The 17,395-nt window shown below is 36.6% G+C and overlaps 1 protein-coding gene across 5 annotated transcripts in view; it reads left to right on the top strand.

The window, feature by feature from the left end:
- Positions 1–17,395, top strand: part of SPAST (spastin) — a 38,827-nt gene that overhangs the window by 2,397 nt on the left and 19,035 nt on the right. The window contains exons 2-6 of one of the 5 annotated variants that reach the window (XM_065833992.2): positions 1,951–2,034; positions 3,319–3,402; positions 8,507–8,602; positions 15,733–15,917; positions 16,946–17,079. In XM_065833992.2, coding sequence (XP_065690064.1) covers positions 1,951–2,034; positions 3,319–3,402; positions 8,507–8,602; positions 15,733–15,917; positions 16,946–17,079 — 583 coding nt within the window. Of the gene's footprint in view, positions 1–1,947; positions 2,035–3,318; positions 3,403–8,506; positions 8,603–15,732; positions 15,918–16,945; positions 17,080–17,395 lie in introns of all 5 variants that reach the window. The other 4 variants (XM_065833991.2, XM_065833993.2, XM_065833994.2 and 1 more) reach the window with 4 other exon arrangements.

Here is a 17,395-nt window from a genome sequence, read left to right as displayed (position 1 = left end):
GGGGGAAGACAAGTGATGCAAAGGCAATTGCTTACCAATGCCCAGCCAGTCTCTGAGCAACGGCTGCCTTGGAAGATGGCCCCCACCATGTTCTTCCTCCACCCAAGGTGTTTTTGCTGAGTGTGACATGACACATTGTGGAATACCCCTTTGGCCAGTTTGGGTCAGTCATCCTGCCTGTGTCCCCTCCCATCTTCTTGTGCACCACCAGCCTCCTTGCTGGGGGTCTGGAGTGGGAAAAAGAAAACCTTGAGGCTGTGCAAGTGCTGTTTAGCAATAGCTGAAACATTAGTGTGGTATCAACACTGTTTTAGTCACCAGTCCAAAACACAGCACCATTGGGGCTGCTGTGTAGAAAATTAACTCCATCCCAACCAGACCCAGTACAACAAATTAATGACTTCTAAGGAATGTGACTTTTTTATTGTGTGTCTCAATCACTGAGAACTAGTAAACCATTCTGTACAATTCAGATCACTGCCTTCGCAAACAGCTGGGTTTGGTATATTGCTTTTAAAACTTCTCCAGTTAAAAAGGGGGAAATGAGATTTTAATGATGACCTTGGTATGTTCACAACCGCTCTTCAGAATAGCAAAGCAATTCAGGCCATAGCAGAGCCTGAATGGAACCGTCTCAAATTTTATTTCTAGTAGCCATGATCAGTATAATTTACACTGCAGTTGAAACTATTTCTATAGGTGATGGGGAGAAGCTTAAAGAAAAAAAAAAAAACACACTACAAAGAGGATCAAGGAACAAGAGAAAACCCTTCAGAGGATTCTAGAAATGTATTGAAATATTTTTACTGACACTAAAATTTGCTAGAAAGTAGGTTTGGGATTAAAGTTATCAAAAGATTCAAGTGCAGAAGCAACGCGATCACTGGTAATTGTTTGGCACTTATGAATAGTTTTTTGAAACTTTGCCTATTCTGAAACTTGGATAGTGGTATCTGAAGGTTTCATTCTAGGCATTTTTGTGTTTTCTAGCACTAGCAGCTTGTTAATGCTCATCAGGTTTAAATTGTAGTATTCCTGTGTGGCAAGGCATGCTTGATGTGACATAGCTACCTTGTAAAAGTATGTTTCTGTGTGCAGGCAAGCGTCTTTTTAATGCGGAGTATTTATAAAATGGGAGCACCATGAAGTAGATATTCATATCTCTTCGACAGGTTATTTGCTGTGATGGTGTCAGATAGGATAGGTGAGACATAGGCCTGTTGATGGTTGTATTTGCTGTAGTATCTATCTAGGACATTGTTGGTACAGAGGTGCACATGTATTGTACTTCTTGTGAATGTTGACACACACCTACAATATGGCGGTTTCCTGATGGGATAAACAAAGAAATAAACGTGTGACAAATGAGTGGCTCTGTACAGAAGTTAACCAGAAGAAAAGTGTCTCGTGTCTCACTCCTGTGGTACCTTAGAGCCATTGCTTTTCTTGGGGAGTTTCTGTGCTTTTAATCTTACTTTGGTATTAGCTATCACTGTAAGATTAAGAGATTAATCTCAATTTGATGTTCCAGAAAGAAAAATGGTTAATTTCACTATTTCTGTTGTGGATGAATATATGTAAGGTAGCTATTTTACCTTTTTGTGTGTGTGTTTGGGTTGGTGTCATGTGTTTGTGGTTTTTGGTTGTGTTTTGGGGTTTTTTTGTTTGTTTGTTTTTTAGGGGGGATGGGTTGTTGGGGAGATGGAAAAGTGTTCATAAAACAGGCAAAAGTGATTTGAGGCTGGTCTAGTACCTGTTTTTAATAGAAGAGCTTATTTGGAACTAAGGAGATATAAAGTTGACAGTGTCCCTTTAAGTGTTTCTTTAAATCGTAGGATTTTGTTCAAATATCTCTTCCTTTCATTACTTGTTTTATACCATATTCTATGGAACCATTCCTAAGCTTTAATTCATTACAGAAAATAATGGGTTCACTTCCTTTTTAAGCAGGACAAAAGGAACAAGCTGTTGAATGGTATAAGAAAGGAATTGAAGAACTCGAAAAAGGAATAGCTGTCTTAGTAATTGGTAAAGGTAAGCCAGTTATGAGTTTTGTGGAAAAGATATTTGTTTATGACTTCTTCAAAGTGAGGAATCAATATTGCTGAAAATGGTAGTTGTTAGGAATGGTCTGCTGTATGCATTTATTCTGAAGAGTATTTCTTATTCCTGTTTTAGCTGTAGGTGAGCACTGGTCCATTTCTCTGTTCTACCTTAATGTTCCGGTCTATTACACATGCAAATCTTGCTGCAAATATTTTCAGGCCATCAAAAATCATGAGCAGTACATGAAAATTCTTAAGTAAAACGCTTTATTTCTTATGTAATGAGAATGCCAAAATATTGACTCCTGATTTGATTTGCTGAAGTTGACGGTTCATGTTCTCACTTATGCAGAATTTTATATTGCCTTCAGTATATCTAAAAAAAGAAACACCCTAATTTGGGATGGTCTGGCATTGTGTTTCTGTATGGTTATGCCAAAAAAATGAACATTTGCACCAAAGAAAGAAAACCATCTGTGTATATGGAAACATTTAAGATGTAGTGTAGAAGCAGGTATGTACCATAGAAAAATAGGTGTAGTGAAGGATTTGCTAAGAATCTCTGTTGTCAAAGTAATAGTAGTAATAACCACCTACCCCCCCCCCCCCCCCCCCCCAAAGAAAACCCAAACCTGTGACTGCTTTTGCAGATTGCTGTTTTGTTCCTCAGCTATGTTTGGAAATGTTTGTGAACAGTATATGGTGACATGTTACTTAAGCAGCAATATCAGTGGCATTTGATACGCGTCTAAACTGCACAGTTAAAAAAAAATAAGGCCTGACTTGAGCATACACTATTTTTTAGGAAGTGTGATATTAATGTCTGTAATTCTCTGTGTTTTGAGATGTAAAGGGACACAGTCAACTGAATTTAAATCTGTTAATTTTGCCAAAGTGAATTATTTTAAATTGTACTTGCCTCTCAGTCACTTTTCAAGCTTTTTAAAAATATTTTATAATCAACCTCTGTTTAGAAAAATGCACGGACCAACAACATATATTAGGTCAGCATGAAATGTTAGAGAATATGCAAAGCAATGCTTGCGTTGCCACCACTCTATGAACAGTATTTGTAAAGCAGATAGTGTCAAACAACTTTAAATTCTTCATTAAATTAAAAGCTTTAGGATTTTTTCATTAGTTTTGCAATAGTATTCCTTAGTGGAGAAGATAGTAAGGGGTGGAAGAGGAGGAAAGGCTGGGTGTCAGTATTTTAGCACTTAAAAACGTTGACTTAACAAATTGTGTTTTAACATTGATTTTTCTTTGTAAGGTGATCAGTGTGAACGGGCTCGACGTCTGCAGTCTAAAATGATGACAAATTTGGCAATGGCCAAGGATCGCTTGCAGCTTTTAGGTACCAGTTACAATTCATGACTTTGGAAAGTTTGTAATTATTTGCACAACTTCATGTAATGCATTCTTCTGTAATATCACTTTGATTTTTAAAGTGGGGTCGTTGTGTAGAGTCTCTTAAGTTTGTTTTTTAGCTGAGAGTAGGTAATATTTTTTCAATGTTGTTGGTGGATTTTGAAATTGGAATCTCATGACCCACTTCCCTATGCCTTAAGAAATAGGTGTCAAAGTAACCAAGAAGTCTTTATATCATAGCATGCTTTACTTGTAAACTGCAGAAGTTTTTACTAACTTGTGCTGGAGTTAGTTTAGGTTTTTTATGTTTCTGTGTTTCTCCTGTCACATAACAATTTTTCTGTTTGTTGGTATGTGCTGTAATAATAATTCTTTAGCATTACATAGATCATAAGGTTGTGAAATCCTAATTCCCATAATTTTTATTTAGTAGTGTTCTATTTTAAGATTACCAGGTAAGAATGCTTATTTTCAGAAGGATAGTGTAGTATAGTTATAGTTTTATCAAAATTAAGTGTTGTATATAAGCTATTAATGGCCAGAGTAAACCAGACAGGATTGGAAATGGCATCTTAATATGCATGATAAACAAAGATTCCCCCCGATCAAGCAACAGACCCACAACTTTGTGTAGTGCGTCCTCTAAATTGAGAACTTTGGAAATGCTTTCACTTCAGACAGTAAAATGAAAATAAAGACCATTTTTTAAAATTACTTGTTAAGGGAGAACTGATAAATGTATTTGGGTTTAACTTGGGTATTTGCAGCTTTAATCTTGCCCTGTGTTGTTTTGAGTTCTACTAGCTCCCTCCCTGGGAGCGTATGGAGCAGACAGGAAAACTCATGTTCTCTTTCTTAACGCTTTGTTATTCTGTGGTCCTGACTGGTGATTGACAGGGAAATTGTGACAGCCTCAAGAAAGTGAATCCCTTCTGTTTCCCTGGAATTCGTGGTGTCCTTAGTTCTTTTTGAAAAAAAGTGAAGGGAACATGGGGTGAAGAGGCTTCTGTGCTTTATTGAGCATGTTTGTCATTAGAACCTTCGTACATGCAGAAAAGATTTTCAACTCAGTAGGATTAAAGGCTGACTTCTAGAGGTAATATAAACTAGGGGACAAAAGAGTGAAAGTGGTTACATGCTAGCAATCTTTGGTAAGGTATGGCGTGTTGCTGACATCCTAATTGCAAGCAACTAGGATTTCTTTAAAAAAAATAGTGTGCTTTAAACCTTGAAGTAGCCATGTCTGTATTTTTTGGGTAGTGCTTCATCCATGCTTGTGTTATTTTAGTAGCACTTGTGACGTTGATAAGTGGCTTACTTGCTGTGCTCTGCCTGAAATGATAAAAAGGATAAGCATTGCAGAAAAACTAAAAGTTGAAATCAAGCTGGTACATTCATCTTTACTACCAGAATGTGTGATCACATGCTGTTTATATTCTTGATTCAGAGTGCAGATTGAAAGAAAATCAGATAGAATAGTACTCATTGCATAAGTCAAATATGGCAAATTTTTACTTTGAAATTATCAGTCATTTAGTACTTTGCACTAAGGATCTGCCTCAGGCAAGGTACCTGAGAGCAAAATTCGGACAGAAAAGAGAAAGTGAAGTAATCTGCCTTTTAGAAAGGAAGAGAATGTTGTTTGGAGAGATATTCCAATTAATTTAAATCCCTCTAAACTTGATCGTCATTTATCTATTTGAGTAATATTCGTTATACCATCTAAGCAACTTTCAAGTATTGACAGCATCTGTATTTATTTGTATGTAATTTTACTTGTTTGGTTTTTTTTTTAATATAAGGTAATCTAGACCTGAATTGCATGTGCAATTCTAAACACAGCTTTTAGCTCATTGCTTATAGTAACAGATATTTAGAAGTTTTTAAGTAGTGTAGAGATGTTTTTGTGGTTGAAGCAAACCTGAGGCTCTTGAAGCTTTTAGGGTTCAGTAAAGTGATTTTTCTTATGAATCCAAGTCTCAAGATGAAAGGGTATGTGTTTTCCTCTAGCCCTGTGGAATTTCTTTATTTCTTAAGGGAGAAAAGGCCAGTCATTTATTGCATTAGCTGGCAGAATGAAACAAACTTGACATAAACAATAATATCAAATATTTCATCCCGCTTGCGAGACAGATGTGATTGCAGACTGCCTGAATGATATGCTATCAAGTCAAGCAAGTTATATTGGTAATACATAGAAAATGAAAATTAAATCATACAGATTATAACCATCCCTTAAAAGTGCTAAGTTATTTGAATTTTTTTCTTTTTCTTTTTTTTTCTTAGTGTGTTGGGTCATCCATGTAAATTTAAGTTGCTTGACACCACTGATGGGGGTGAGATGTCTGATCACACCCGTGTGTTATCACCGTGTGTCATCACACCACTGATGCCTTTTAATGTTCAACCAAGAGGGTGTAGCTGCCTACCTTGGATGGTGGCTTTACTATTTTGGGCCCTATTTTCGTCTTGAGGCTATATATTGCACTGTCTTATTTTGTTTAGAGCCGTACTATGACAGCCTGAAACCTGAAGTTACTCTTCTGTGTTTCAGAGCACCTCAGGGTGAGGGCTTCAATAGATACCTTTTGGGATTCTTCCACTTTCTTAGAGGTGATGATGGTTTTGCTTCAGGCTTTTGTCACAGGATAACTATTTTTTGATTAGAAATCACAGAATCAAAGAATATTAGGGATTGGAAGGGACCTTGAAAGATCATCTAGTCCAATCCCCGTGCCGGAGCAGGAACACCTAGATGAGGTTACAAATCAGTTACCTTGAACTCAAGATCTAGTGTTAACTAAATAAGACAGTGGCTGCAGTGGTGTTTACTTGGTAGGTTTATGTCGATGTTGTAGCATCAAGGACAAACAGTGAATGAGATTCTCTGAACTTTTTTTTTTTTTTTTTTAGTGTCTGGAGACATAGGAAGAAAGCATTTGAACGTAAGGTGACAGGGTGTCCTGTTAATTCCCTGGAATAATATTTAATAGCTCAATTTATTTCCTTATTCCAAAGGACTCTACAACTACACTGTCTCAAAGTGATGTATGTGCTTTACGTAATTTTGTGTGCAATATTAAAATTACATGTTAATACGTCATGTGATGGGAAGACTGTGTGAGTTGAAACTGGGCAACAGTTGGATTACATTTTTTTGTTGCGGTTTTGGAGTTCCTGAATATGTGGAACTTGCTAAGTCATTGATAATTGTGGCATAAACCCAGTCTCCAACTGCAGTGTTGAAGCAAATAGCATTTCCTGAATTCCTGCCCAAGTCAGTTGGTTTTATTATGATCATTTGCTAGGAAGTGGGGCGTTTTTTTGTAAACTTCAGAAATGTTCTCCAAAACTTAACTGTTTATCTAATGTCTTACCACTTCTATTAATACTAATTTTGTTTCCTAAGCTTCTCTGTGTACTTTCCATTCAGACTGCACGCACTGGGCAGGGAGCAGACTGTTCTCCCTGCTGTCTCCTCCAGTAGCACTGTGCCCACTACAATCATCCACCCTTTTTGCCGCCAGTTACACTAAAAGGACTTTTCTTACGCTTGTTCAGAGGGAGGTTTCTTAGAGTGACATCTGGCAAGTTACAAAGCCTGTGGTTGTGTGTAGACTGTTCTTGTGTGACTAATGGTTTCTTGTTTTACTGTACCTGACTGTTCAATGCTTTCAGTTTAAAACAAAGTAAACCCTGGGTGCACATACTAATCTTGAACTTCAGCTTTCCATATTTCCATATTTGCTACTAAGCTTTCACTCTAAGCTGCATCTTATTCAGTCTGGATATTATCATTAAACTGTCACTTAAACTGTTGGGTCTAAAGATCCTTTTCAGAGAAGCTAAGCAGTGAGTGATCAGGAGCAGGCAGAAGAAAGGAATTAAGCAGAAAGACTGGAAAAAGATCTGTAATAGATGAAGAGGAGGAAGGAAGTATTTATGCCTGTTGGCTGTACAGTCTGCAAGCTCTGAATGGTGATTCTTCCTCCAGTCAGGGCATTCATGATCTTGGCTATGGACATTTTCAGTAGCATTTGGCTTATTTTGCATTATGTGCTTTAGTGTTGCCAGAGGACATTGCTCCTCTACTTGGCCATCTGTTTTCTTGCAGCTTCTTGGTGCTGTTATCTCTTGAGGGGGGGGAAAAAAAAAAGGCAGGGGGAGGGGTAGTATGGCAGTGTGTCCCTTGCATCCTTACAAACCCTGTTCTGTTTTTACAAAAAGGGGTGGGGCTGTGTGAATTAAAAGTGGAAGAGGCTGTAAAGCACCCCAAAAGTAAGGCCTAGAGGTTTTTAGTGCAGTGGGAAAAGCAGGAATGGTAGGTGAGCTGTGGAGAACAGATGGTCCTGAGACTTAATTCTTATTTTGTGTCCTTTGCAGCCTTACACCTCTTTGACTTACGCTTTGGCTAGTTTATCATGACTTCTTAGAGTTAATTTATTTCTCCTTAATCTTTAACCTTATAAATCTTGTATTCAGATGTTTCTGAAGTTAATCCTCTTAAATAATGCAGATTGCATGACAATTTTATTGACTTAATTTCAAGGCAATTATATTTCTAAATAGGGATCTTGAAAGATGTCATCATAATGTATACATGGTGTTTTGCTTGAACAATTGAGGTTTCTGTAAAATGTTGTCTGGCTGTTACTATGTAAGTGAAACATTTAATATGCAGAAAAGTAATGACTCCTGGCAGTTGATCAGAAGTAACACCTTGGTGAGGACTTTCAGAAATGGGTTATCAACACAAATATTTAGTAAATGAATTTGATTTAATCCTGACCATTGCTTTGGGAAGTAACTACAGTCACTAGACTGGAAATATAGTTGTAATTAACTCAGGCATAAATGGCTAGTTTTAAAGCTGTTTTCAGTCATGCTTATACTGACAGATTTTTCTTACAAATTTGCTGAACATGTAGAATAGTTAGAAGTACTCCTTTTATCTTTAACTCTGTATCAAGTATAACAAAGCCAAACTTGACATTTGTGTGTTCAACATACATAAATTTTCTTGGTTCATTTTTATTTTTTGTTTGTTTATTTTGTCCTTTTTCCTCCCTCCCCCTCTGTCTACTATGTAGAGAAGCTGCAGGCAGTTTTGCAAATATCCAAGCCGCAAATGGAAGTCTATAATGACAGTACTAACCTGGCATGCCGCAATGGACATCTCCAGTCAGGTGGGTTTGGTTTTACCAGCGCCTATTGAGGGGATGTCTCTCAGTTTCCGGTGTATTACAGGGAAAAAATATGCAATGCTATGTTTTGGCCCCACCAACTTAAAAAAAAAAAAAAAAAAAAAAATTCTGGTTTTAAATGCTTTATATAAAATACATCCCACCCTTTCTATGGCTTTGACAACACTGTTTTATTTTGTAGTATTCCATTCTCTTACAATACCTGTGCTAGGATCCAAAACTATTTACTAAAACAATACTTTAGAAAATATTTGTTACGTTACATTCTTAAAGGAATTAAAATAAACCTGTTTCAGATAGTGTCAAAGTCAGTGTAGGATATGTAAGTTATATATTGTGCCTACATGAGTAGTTCTTTGCAATATTGGGAGAGTGAGTGTGCATTTGAATTAAGCTGTATTAAATTTCAGGGGTTTTTACTCTGAGAAAGTGATACACAATTAAAACACGGGGTATGTGGCAGAGAAACAAAACTTGCTTTTTGTCAAATAAGGTTGTGTTTATCCTTTCCCAGAAAACTGTGCTAGGGGTACTAAAACAGCAGAAGTAAACTTGTTTGTCCATAAACAAGGAATAAAGTTACTGTGAGGTTTGTGAATTGTCTCCAGGAAGTGTTTTGAGCGTGCAGTAAGCTATTGTCACAACTGTTATCTCAACTGATAATTCATACAGTAGACTACAATGAAGTTAAATAAAATAGAGCGCTAACAAGCAATGGAATTCATAAAGCTTGTCTGCTGATTCAGGAGCAATATTGAGTTTTTAAAGTAACTAAACTTGAAATGTAGTGTAAACCACATGCATTTTTTTTGAAGTTCGTTTCTAGTTCTGAAGTCATCTCACTGTTTGGTTTTATTGTTTCTAATATATGAGAAATTAAAGTAGTGGCACTATGTCATGTTAGGCCCCTCTTAGATTACTGAATGTGTGGTATTTTTGTTAACTGCATTCGTCAAAAATATGTAGTTAAAATGGCTCTTTGCTATAAGTTCACACGTAGATAGACTCTGAGAACTCTCTACCTTAAATGATCCAGTACAGCTCCTGCCTTTTTACCTGGTTGGCTAGAGATTCAATGAACAAATACATGCATATGCACACAAACATTGATAATGTGCTCCATCTGATTCAGTATGAACAGCTTTTTCTTTAAACTCTTTGGGGTTTTTTGTTCCCTTTTCTCAACGTATCTCAGAATTGAATACTGTGGGAGAAGATTAAACTGAACTGTCACTCTTAAGACTGTTAATTTACTCAGTAACAAAGCATAGAATAACTTTTGGCATCTGCTGGAAATGAAGAAACATTTTGCCCATTCTGTGGCAGGTGTTTTTATTTACAGAAGTTTCCATAGGAGAAGGTAGTCACTATGAGTAAACTTGTGGAAAGAGGTATTAGTCAGTTTACCCATTTGGAGTCATACTGCTTGTGGTTTATAGAAGCTGAAGCACTGAACCACTTCTGCAAAACTGGAGGAAAGGGCCATGGGCTTCTGGGGATGCTTTTTTCTGAGAGACTGTCTTCCCACTTTCTGAAAAGGAATGTGGGCTAACAGAGAAACTTTCATTTACCAGACTCAGTGGGATCTGAGGAGAGACAGGACTAAAGAGCAGGTCATAAACCAGAGGCAAGTACCAGGCATCTACTGATTACTTTGAATAAATCTTCAAGAGCCTTGTTCCATTGCCATTTGCACTTATATTGCCAAAGGTAAATTTTAGATTCATAACTTGTGGAAGTCAGAGGATTACCTGAAGTACTGAATTTATTTGGCAGCTGTAGAGTCCCTGATAGTACCAGTAAAGTCAGCCTATTAACTATTGTTTGAATTTCTTAATTGGCTAGTGCCTGTGCTCACACGCTCTTGTCTGTTTTTTTAGGGTGCAGGGGGAAACAGCCTTGTTCCTAAGAATACATTAGTGCTACAGTTTTTTCTTAAAAGTACTGTATCAGTTTTGCTTCCATTTGCTGATCATCTTGCTGTTGTTCTTCCTTTATACATGTTGTAATAGAGATGTTATTTTCACGCTGACAACTGCAATCATTTGAAAACACAAAGTAGATGAGAAATTCTTAGAAAACTGTACAGAATCAGCTTGCAGGCTACTTGAGATAAGTGGACTGCTGTTACGGAGGCAGTAGAGGTACTACAGAGGTATTGAGCCACAGGGCTCTGTCATAAGCTTCGTTTTTCTATATATGTAAAGTGCTGGTGCCTGATCAGGCTGGGCTTTTTAAAAGTCCAGGATTTTGTGAAGCCTGAAACATGGTCATTCATAGTTCTAACTTCAAGCATCTTTTTGCCTGTTCTTTGGTCAAAAAGTACTTTGCTTTCTTTCATTTGTCTTTAAAGGCCAGATTCTTTACAGATATTTTTGGTTTTTAATTCTATCTGCTGTTCTATTCTCACCTCTGTACTGCACTTTTTTTTGTATTTCCAAAGTGTTACTTGAGATTCTTCCTTCTTTCAAGATATTATTTGTGTCAGTCTTTCAAAACCATGTACTTAATTCTAGGTACAATTCTAGCTACCTATCAGTGTCTTCCTCATCCATAGATAGTTTCCTAGCTTCACTGAACAGCTAGAGATTTTTCTTGAATATTTATGTGAAAGATTTCTAATAAGGTTCTATAAGACCTCATTAGAGCAGTATCACCTGCCATTCAGTTGCAGAAGACTATGCAGTAACTTGTCTTAAAAGTAATGACAAGTAGCCTTGACCCCAAACTTTATTTTGAAATGCATGTTTATATATATATATATATATTTATTTTTTAAGTGTATCCATCACTCTTGTTCTAATAGCAGTCTTAAATTAGATGTAAAACTATTCAGCTGTATTTTTTGTTTTCCTCAGATGTGCCTGTTTTATTCTGCATTGTGGGTGGTTGTTTTTTTGTTTTAAGACTGGCTGGAGAAGGAGATTATGCCAGTCTTGCTGAAGGCAGTATTTATTTGTCATGAACTTATTTACTGGGCATACAATACTGATAGTATTACAGTAATACCAGTGTACCATTTTACACTTAACTTGTAAATCTCAGAATGATATATGATGAGAAAAAGCATTACATTTCTGTTTCTTACCACAACATTAGCACTGTGCAAGTAGCTAGTTTATCTCAGTTTTCACTTGGAAGCATCTGCTGACATGTCTTTAATAGGCTTATATTGGCAATCTTTTTCAGATTGCAAAAATTCTACTCTTAATGCTGAAGTTTTTTAATGAGTTTCCCAAGTAGAAGGAGTAGTTTCAATAAGATCATTTTCAACACCATAATTTGGCAACCTTAGTTCTTTGACTGATGCGGCTCTGTCCTTTTAGAAAGGAGAACAACTATGAAGTTTTCTGTTAGCTAGTTTTTATTACTTGAATGTAACTATTTGAAAAATACAAATATAATCTTTGAAGGAATTCCTGTTTAGGGGCTATTGTGAATGCTGATCCTGAATAACTTATCAGTCTTGCAGTTGCTACATGTATTTTGTTAAGCAATATTTGCAGAAAATTTTTTGCTAAGCAGTTTAAAGATTTTTTTTTTTAATAAAGCTACATACATAAAATTTGAGACTGAATTTTTTTTTTCCAACGTGAGGTCTACAAACCACATAAAATAACTTCTCGTAGTCACTTAGTATCAGTTATCAATAGGCATACATAAGGAATTTCTGAGGACTGTTCCCTGGTGATGTATAAGGTTTAACAACTAAAGGCTGGTGCTGCTTATAATTTTAATTGAAACTTTTTTTTTGGATGCTTAAGAAGTTGTAAACCAGCAGAAACTAGTTGATTAAGATGTGCCTTAATCTGTTTTAGACGCACAAAAGAAATTATAATTAGTTTCCTTTCTAGAAATACAAAGCACGCTGCTATCTTTATCAAGTAAATAAGCTAGAACTGCATATTTCTCAGCTTGTCTCTGTTTCCAGGTGTGTAGTATAATCCAGTGTCTCTTAAATTTCTTCAAACATATCCTTACTTCACTTTACCTTTAAAAACAGTTAAGTGCATTTTAACTTTCTTTTTTTTTCTGTAAGGGAGTCTGAAATTGGGCACCTGTGTCTGCAGCTTGTCACAATTTAACTGATAGAAAATCTCAGACAAAAATTTGCTCCTTGCTTGTTCATAATTTCTTTATCTATTTATTTGGATGACAGATGAAAATTTCAGGCACGCTTTCAGGATCTTATAGTTGTATTTCTGCATCATCTAGTGGCGTTAGCTTAGAGCTTTGAAGTAAATTATTCTGTCCCATCAAGAACTGGAGAGTAAAATCAAAACTGTCAAGTCACTGTTACTATCTTATAAGCATATATGAAGTAAACAATTTAATTGTTCATTGTTTCAAATACACCTGAAAAAATACCATGGCCTGTCTTTGTGATTAGAACTTATTTTAGGCACTTCATTACTGTTTTATATGGAATGATGAAACATTAGGCAAAAAGCTGCTGGAGATGCTACAAAGGCTTTAGCGCCACTTGCAGCACATTTTACATCTTTCAGCAGATGACAAATACAAATGGATAAGAAATGTGTTTTGGCAGTTTTGCATTTGTCACAGCAAAACTGTATTTTACATAATAAAACAATAGGTGCTGTCAGTCTGACAAGACATACATGTGCTCTTAAACACTTCACCCTTTAGAAACAGATAAACTAGATAAACCATAATTCTGAAAAGTTTGATCACATTTTTATTTGCTGCGTCAGTGAAAATTTGTATATAAAGTGCAGTTCCCTCTGGAGTTGACAGTGAACAAGTGTGTTCAAGAGTAGTTCGTCAGTGCTGTTTCGTGCTACCCAGCGGGACTGACCGCAGAACATGTGTAAGCTTCATGGTCTTGATTCCTGGAGGTACAGTTAGAGTAAATCATAATTTGTTTTGAAGCCTTTCTGGTTTCACTTCCTGTTCCCTGTGTTCCCAGCTTCCTGAAATATTCCTTACCTGTGCAATTTTATGATTCTCAAAATTGCAGTGTGTGTATTGTTCTTAATAGAATGGGGTAGCTCTGGGAAGGTGTGATAATTGAGCAACACGGTTAAGGTGAAGGAGATGGAGAAAAACTACTTAAGCTTTTTGTAGCCATCCCATGTTGACTAAGCCAGTTGTGCAAGTGAGGCTGAAGGGAAAAACGAAACAAAACAAAAACGCAAACCAGAAAAAAAACCAAACTGAGTGCCACCTTTTGCTAAATTGGACCAGTCAAAGTGTGGAGTAGCTGGAGTTTTTAATAGATTCATATACTGCTTTTTGAATTTCGAAGTTACTAAGTATGCCTCATTTTGGAGAGTTTTTGACCTGGAAATTCCTGGGCAGGGTTGACCAAAGGAATGTAACCAGCTCCGTGTCTGTGTGTGATTTATTCAGTAACTGGTAGCCAGTTTCATGGTGGTGTGTTTGTGGTTTGCTTTTTTTTGGTGTGGTGGTTTTTGGTTTGGTGGTTTTTGTTTGATTTTTGGCAGGTGGGTTTTGTTTCTTAGTGGTGTTTGTTTGCATGTTTGGTTTGGGTTGTTTGGTTTGTTTTTTTTTCCCCAAGAAGTATCTTATGTGTAAATGTAGTTAATCATATTATTCAAGTTCCCTTGTTTTTGCACATTGGTACATCTCCATTGTTTATGATGACCCCTGCAGAGTTTCCGTAACTCTTAAAAGAGGTAGATTTGTGGCTGGAGAAAGGTTTTAGAAGCTTGGTAGCCTATAAGTAGTTCAACACATGGATAACTGCGAGCTTTGTAAAGGTATGCTCCTGGTAGTATGTAAGACTTTTATGTTTAAAGAGGCTGAGGACATGGTAGTAATGAATTGATCCTTCCATGATACTGTTTCACTGAGGTATTTTTATTTTAATTCTTTAAATACGACATTCAAAATGATGAGGCTTTCTACTTCAGGTATTTTTAACTGAACTGTACTATTATAATTTAAAAATTTTCATAGAGTCATTAACTTGCTTAAAAATTGAGTTCTTTGGCTCATTGCTTAAGACTAACAAGTCAAAGTGAGTTGCGCATTTCAGAAAGCTTAGTGAAGAAGCTTGTAGCTGAAATCCATCTTGAGCTTCCCTACCTCTGACACCATATTTCTCTTATCTAATCGAAAGGCTCCTTGATCCTTTCAAAAGGACATAAAATAAGGCAGTATTTTCAGTTTCCATTGCAGACAACAGTGCAGTACCAGACAGCTTCCAGTATTGTATTCCCACCACAGAAACCCCCATCTGATGCTGTGCTCTAATCATTAACCAGCCTGACCAACATGCGTGTTCACTGCGGCACGGTCTTACCTCTTAATCTCTGTTTTGAACAATCAAATGCTATTTCACTTACTCTGGACCAAAATGGCCTTTTGTAGTTTAGTCACCTGTGGCCAGTATGTTAAGTTTCATCTGTAGATTTATTTGAGACCTTCCTGCTCCATCATGGAGATGATTTAGAGGAGGTGTGAATGGAATGTGTGGTGGTGTTTGAATTCAGTGGCTTGATATAATATTTGAAGACTTATAAATGTAGGAAGGTAAGCTGCTTCAGAGCTATTTATTCAGAATTTACTTATACCTTGAGATACCTGAAGTGAAACAAAGTTAGAAAAAAAAGCTCCTGGTAGTTGCTTGCAAGTATAACTTTTGGAATTTTCCCAAATTAAAGTGCCTTGGTGAAGCTTCTGTGTGGAAGGTGCTAGATAGTGTTGTCTAGAATCCACAGTAACTAACCTGCCAACATCACTTAAGGAATGACTGCTCTGATTCTAATGGCTTGAAATTTGGGGATTATTAGAATTATTTTTAGGAGCTTTAGGGAACAAAAAATGTCCAGCTGATGTTTTGTCTTAAGGAATAGATGGTGTTCTTCCCTTGTTATGGGATTTAACCATCTCCAGCTTTTCTAAGATGGCTAACCACTGTTGGTTTGGAGAGGTCTTTACATTTCAAAACTTTAGGATAAACCTACAGCTTAATATGCCCTTAAGAGTACTAAACCTCTTCAAAAATGTGTATTATTCTGCTATAATACTGTATTATATATGTCAACGTTACTGTCTTCAAGTTAGAATTGATGATAAAAGTACGGCTGCTGAAAGTGTTCTCGTTCTAATGGTTTTCCTTGTAGAAAGTGGAGCGGTTCCAAAAAAGAAGGATCCCTTAACACACACAAGTAATTCCCTTCCTCGTTCAAAAACTGTTGCAAAAACTGGATCCACAGGCCTCTCAGGTCACCACAGAACACCTAGCTACAGTGGGATATCATCTTCTGTGTCTAGACCAGCACCTAATCCTGCAGCTTCAACTCATAAGGTATGTTAAGGATAAATATAGCAGTATATGCTTAGAAAGTCAATGTAAATTCCAGGAGAAACTTTGTATTTGCTGCCTTTATTGCAGTATTGTAGTAGCAGAAAGGTTTTGGAAAAAACCCCTAAGCCCCTGAGTTTTTGGCCAAACCTCTTGAGCTAGGCTGCGGAGTGGATTTTAGAAACCAGGGGGTGTTGGGTAGCTGAATGGGCAAATGGATGTTAGTTGTGATTGTAGTTATAAATGATAATACTTGTTTTGAAAATTGCATGGGAAACTGGGATAAGCTTATCTAGGAGAAAGATAAATGTTAGTCCCAGTATGAAAAAGATGGAGGAAAAAAAAAAAACAACCTCTTACTCCAGAGCTACAGATTTTCTCCCTAGACGTTCCTTCTCTTCTAAAGTACACATGCACAGGGTGTATTGCAGCCATATTGAAAAGCAAATTGTGGTTAGATTATGACTGAAATACAAAAGTAAGTCCTATACCAATAAGACACAAAAATGCTGCATTCCTTTTGACCCATCTCTTTCCCTTCTGTCCTTATCTCCCTCTGCTACTCCCACAGTGAAGCAGTACAAAGAGCAGAGCGGATGGTACATAAATATAGTTAAGTGTTATTGCTGCTATAATGTGAAGGCTTTTAAGTGGCCTGTTAGCAAAGCATGACAGGACTAGAAATTCTTGCTTATATACATTGAGAATCTGAAACAGATTGTGATGCTGTATTTCTAGAGTATGCTGGGGGGAAAATGCCGTAGTGAAATATAAAGGATTGTCTTCAGGGGAAAAAAAAAAATCCTCAAAACCAATATCAAACCAAAAAACCCCTTTCTACTGGAGCCTATGGTGCTCTATCTGTGGCTGAATATGATAGTATGATTTGTAGCAAAATGCAACATCAGAATATCCGGTATGTGTTAACATTTTAGCTTTTGCTGGAGCAAATTAAATGAAAAAGTAATTTTGTTAACACAATGCTTTAAAAATATCGAGTTGTTTGTTTGTTTTCCTTCCCCTATTGCCAGGCTGCTCCTAAAAATAGCAGAACAAATAAGCCTTCTACTCCTACCACTGCTCCGCGAAAAAAGAAAGACTTGAAGATATTTAGAAATGTGGACAGTAATCTTGCTAATCTTATCCTGAATGAGATTGTTGATAGGTAAGTCTGAAGAAAAGTAGGCTTTTCAATGTGGAGAGCCCATTTTTCAGTACAGTCTTTGTCCACTTGGAATAAAATTAGTACTTCTACTCTGTTGTGGGTCTTTTGGAGATTGTTGGGGAGCTTTTTTGTTGTTGGTACATTGGCAAAAGGATGAAAATTCAACTCAGAAATGCTTGTCTTTTTAGATGCTTATCTTTTAAAATTCTTAGCAATATAATTTGTAGATTTCCTCAAAAGGGTTCTATATAAATAGTCAAATGCATTAAATTAGTCAGCTGCAGCTGAAAAAGAGTATCTCATTGTTAAGACTAAT

Source organism: Patagioenas fasciata, chromosome 3, assembly GCF_037038585.1.
Source record: "Patagioenas fasciata isolate bPatFas1 chromosome 3, bPatFas1.hap1, whole genome shotgun sequence".
In the NCBI taxonomy this organism is placed as follows: domain Eukaryota; kingdom Metazoa; phylum Chordata; class Aves; order Columbiformes; family Columbidae; genus Patagioenas; species Patagioenas fasciata.
Note: the sequence above shows the minus strand (reverse complement) of the source record. Positions and strands in the feature narration are given on the sequence as shown.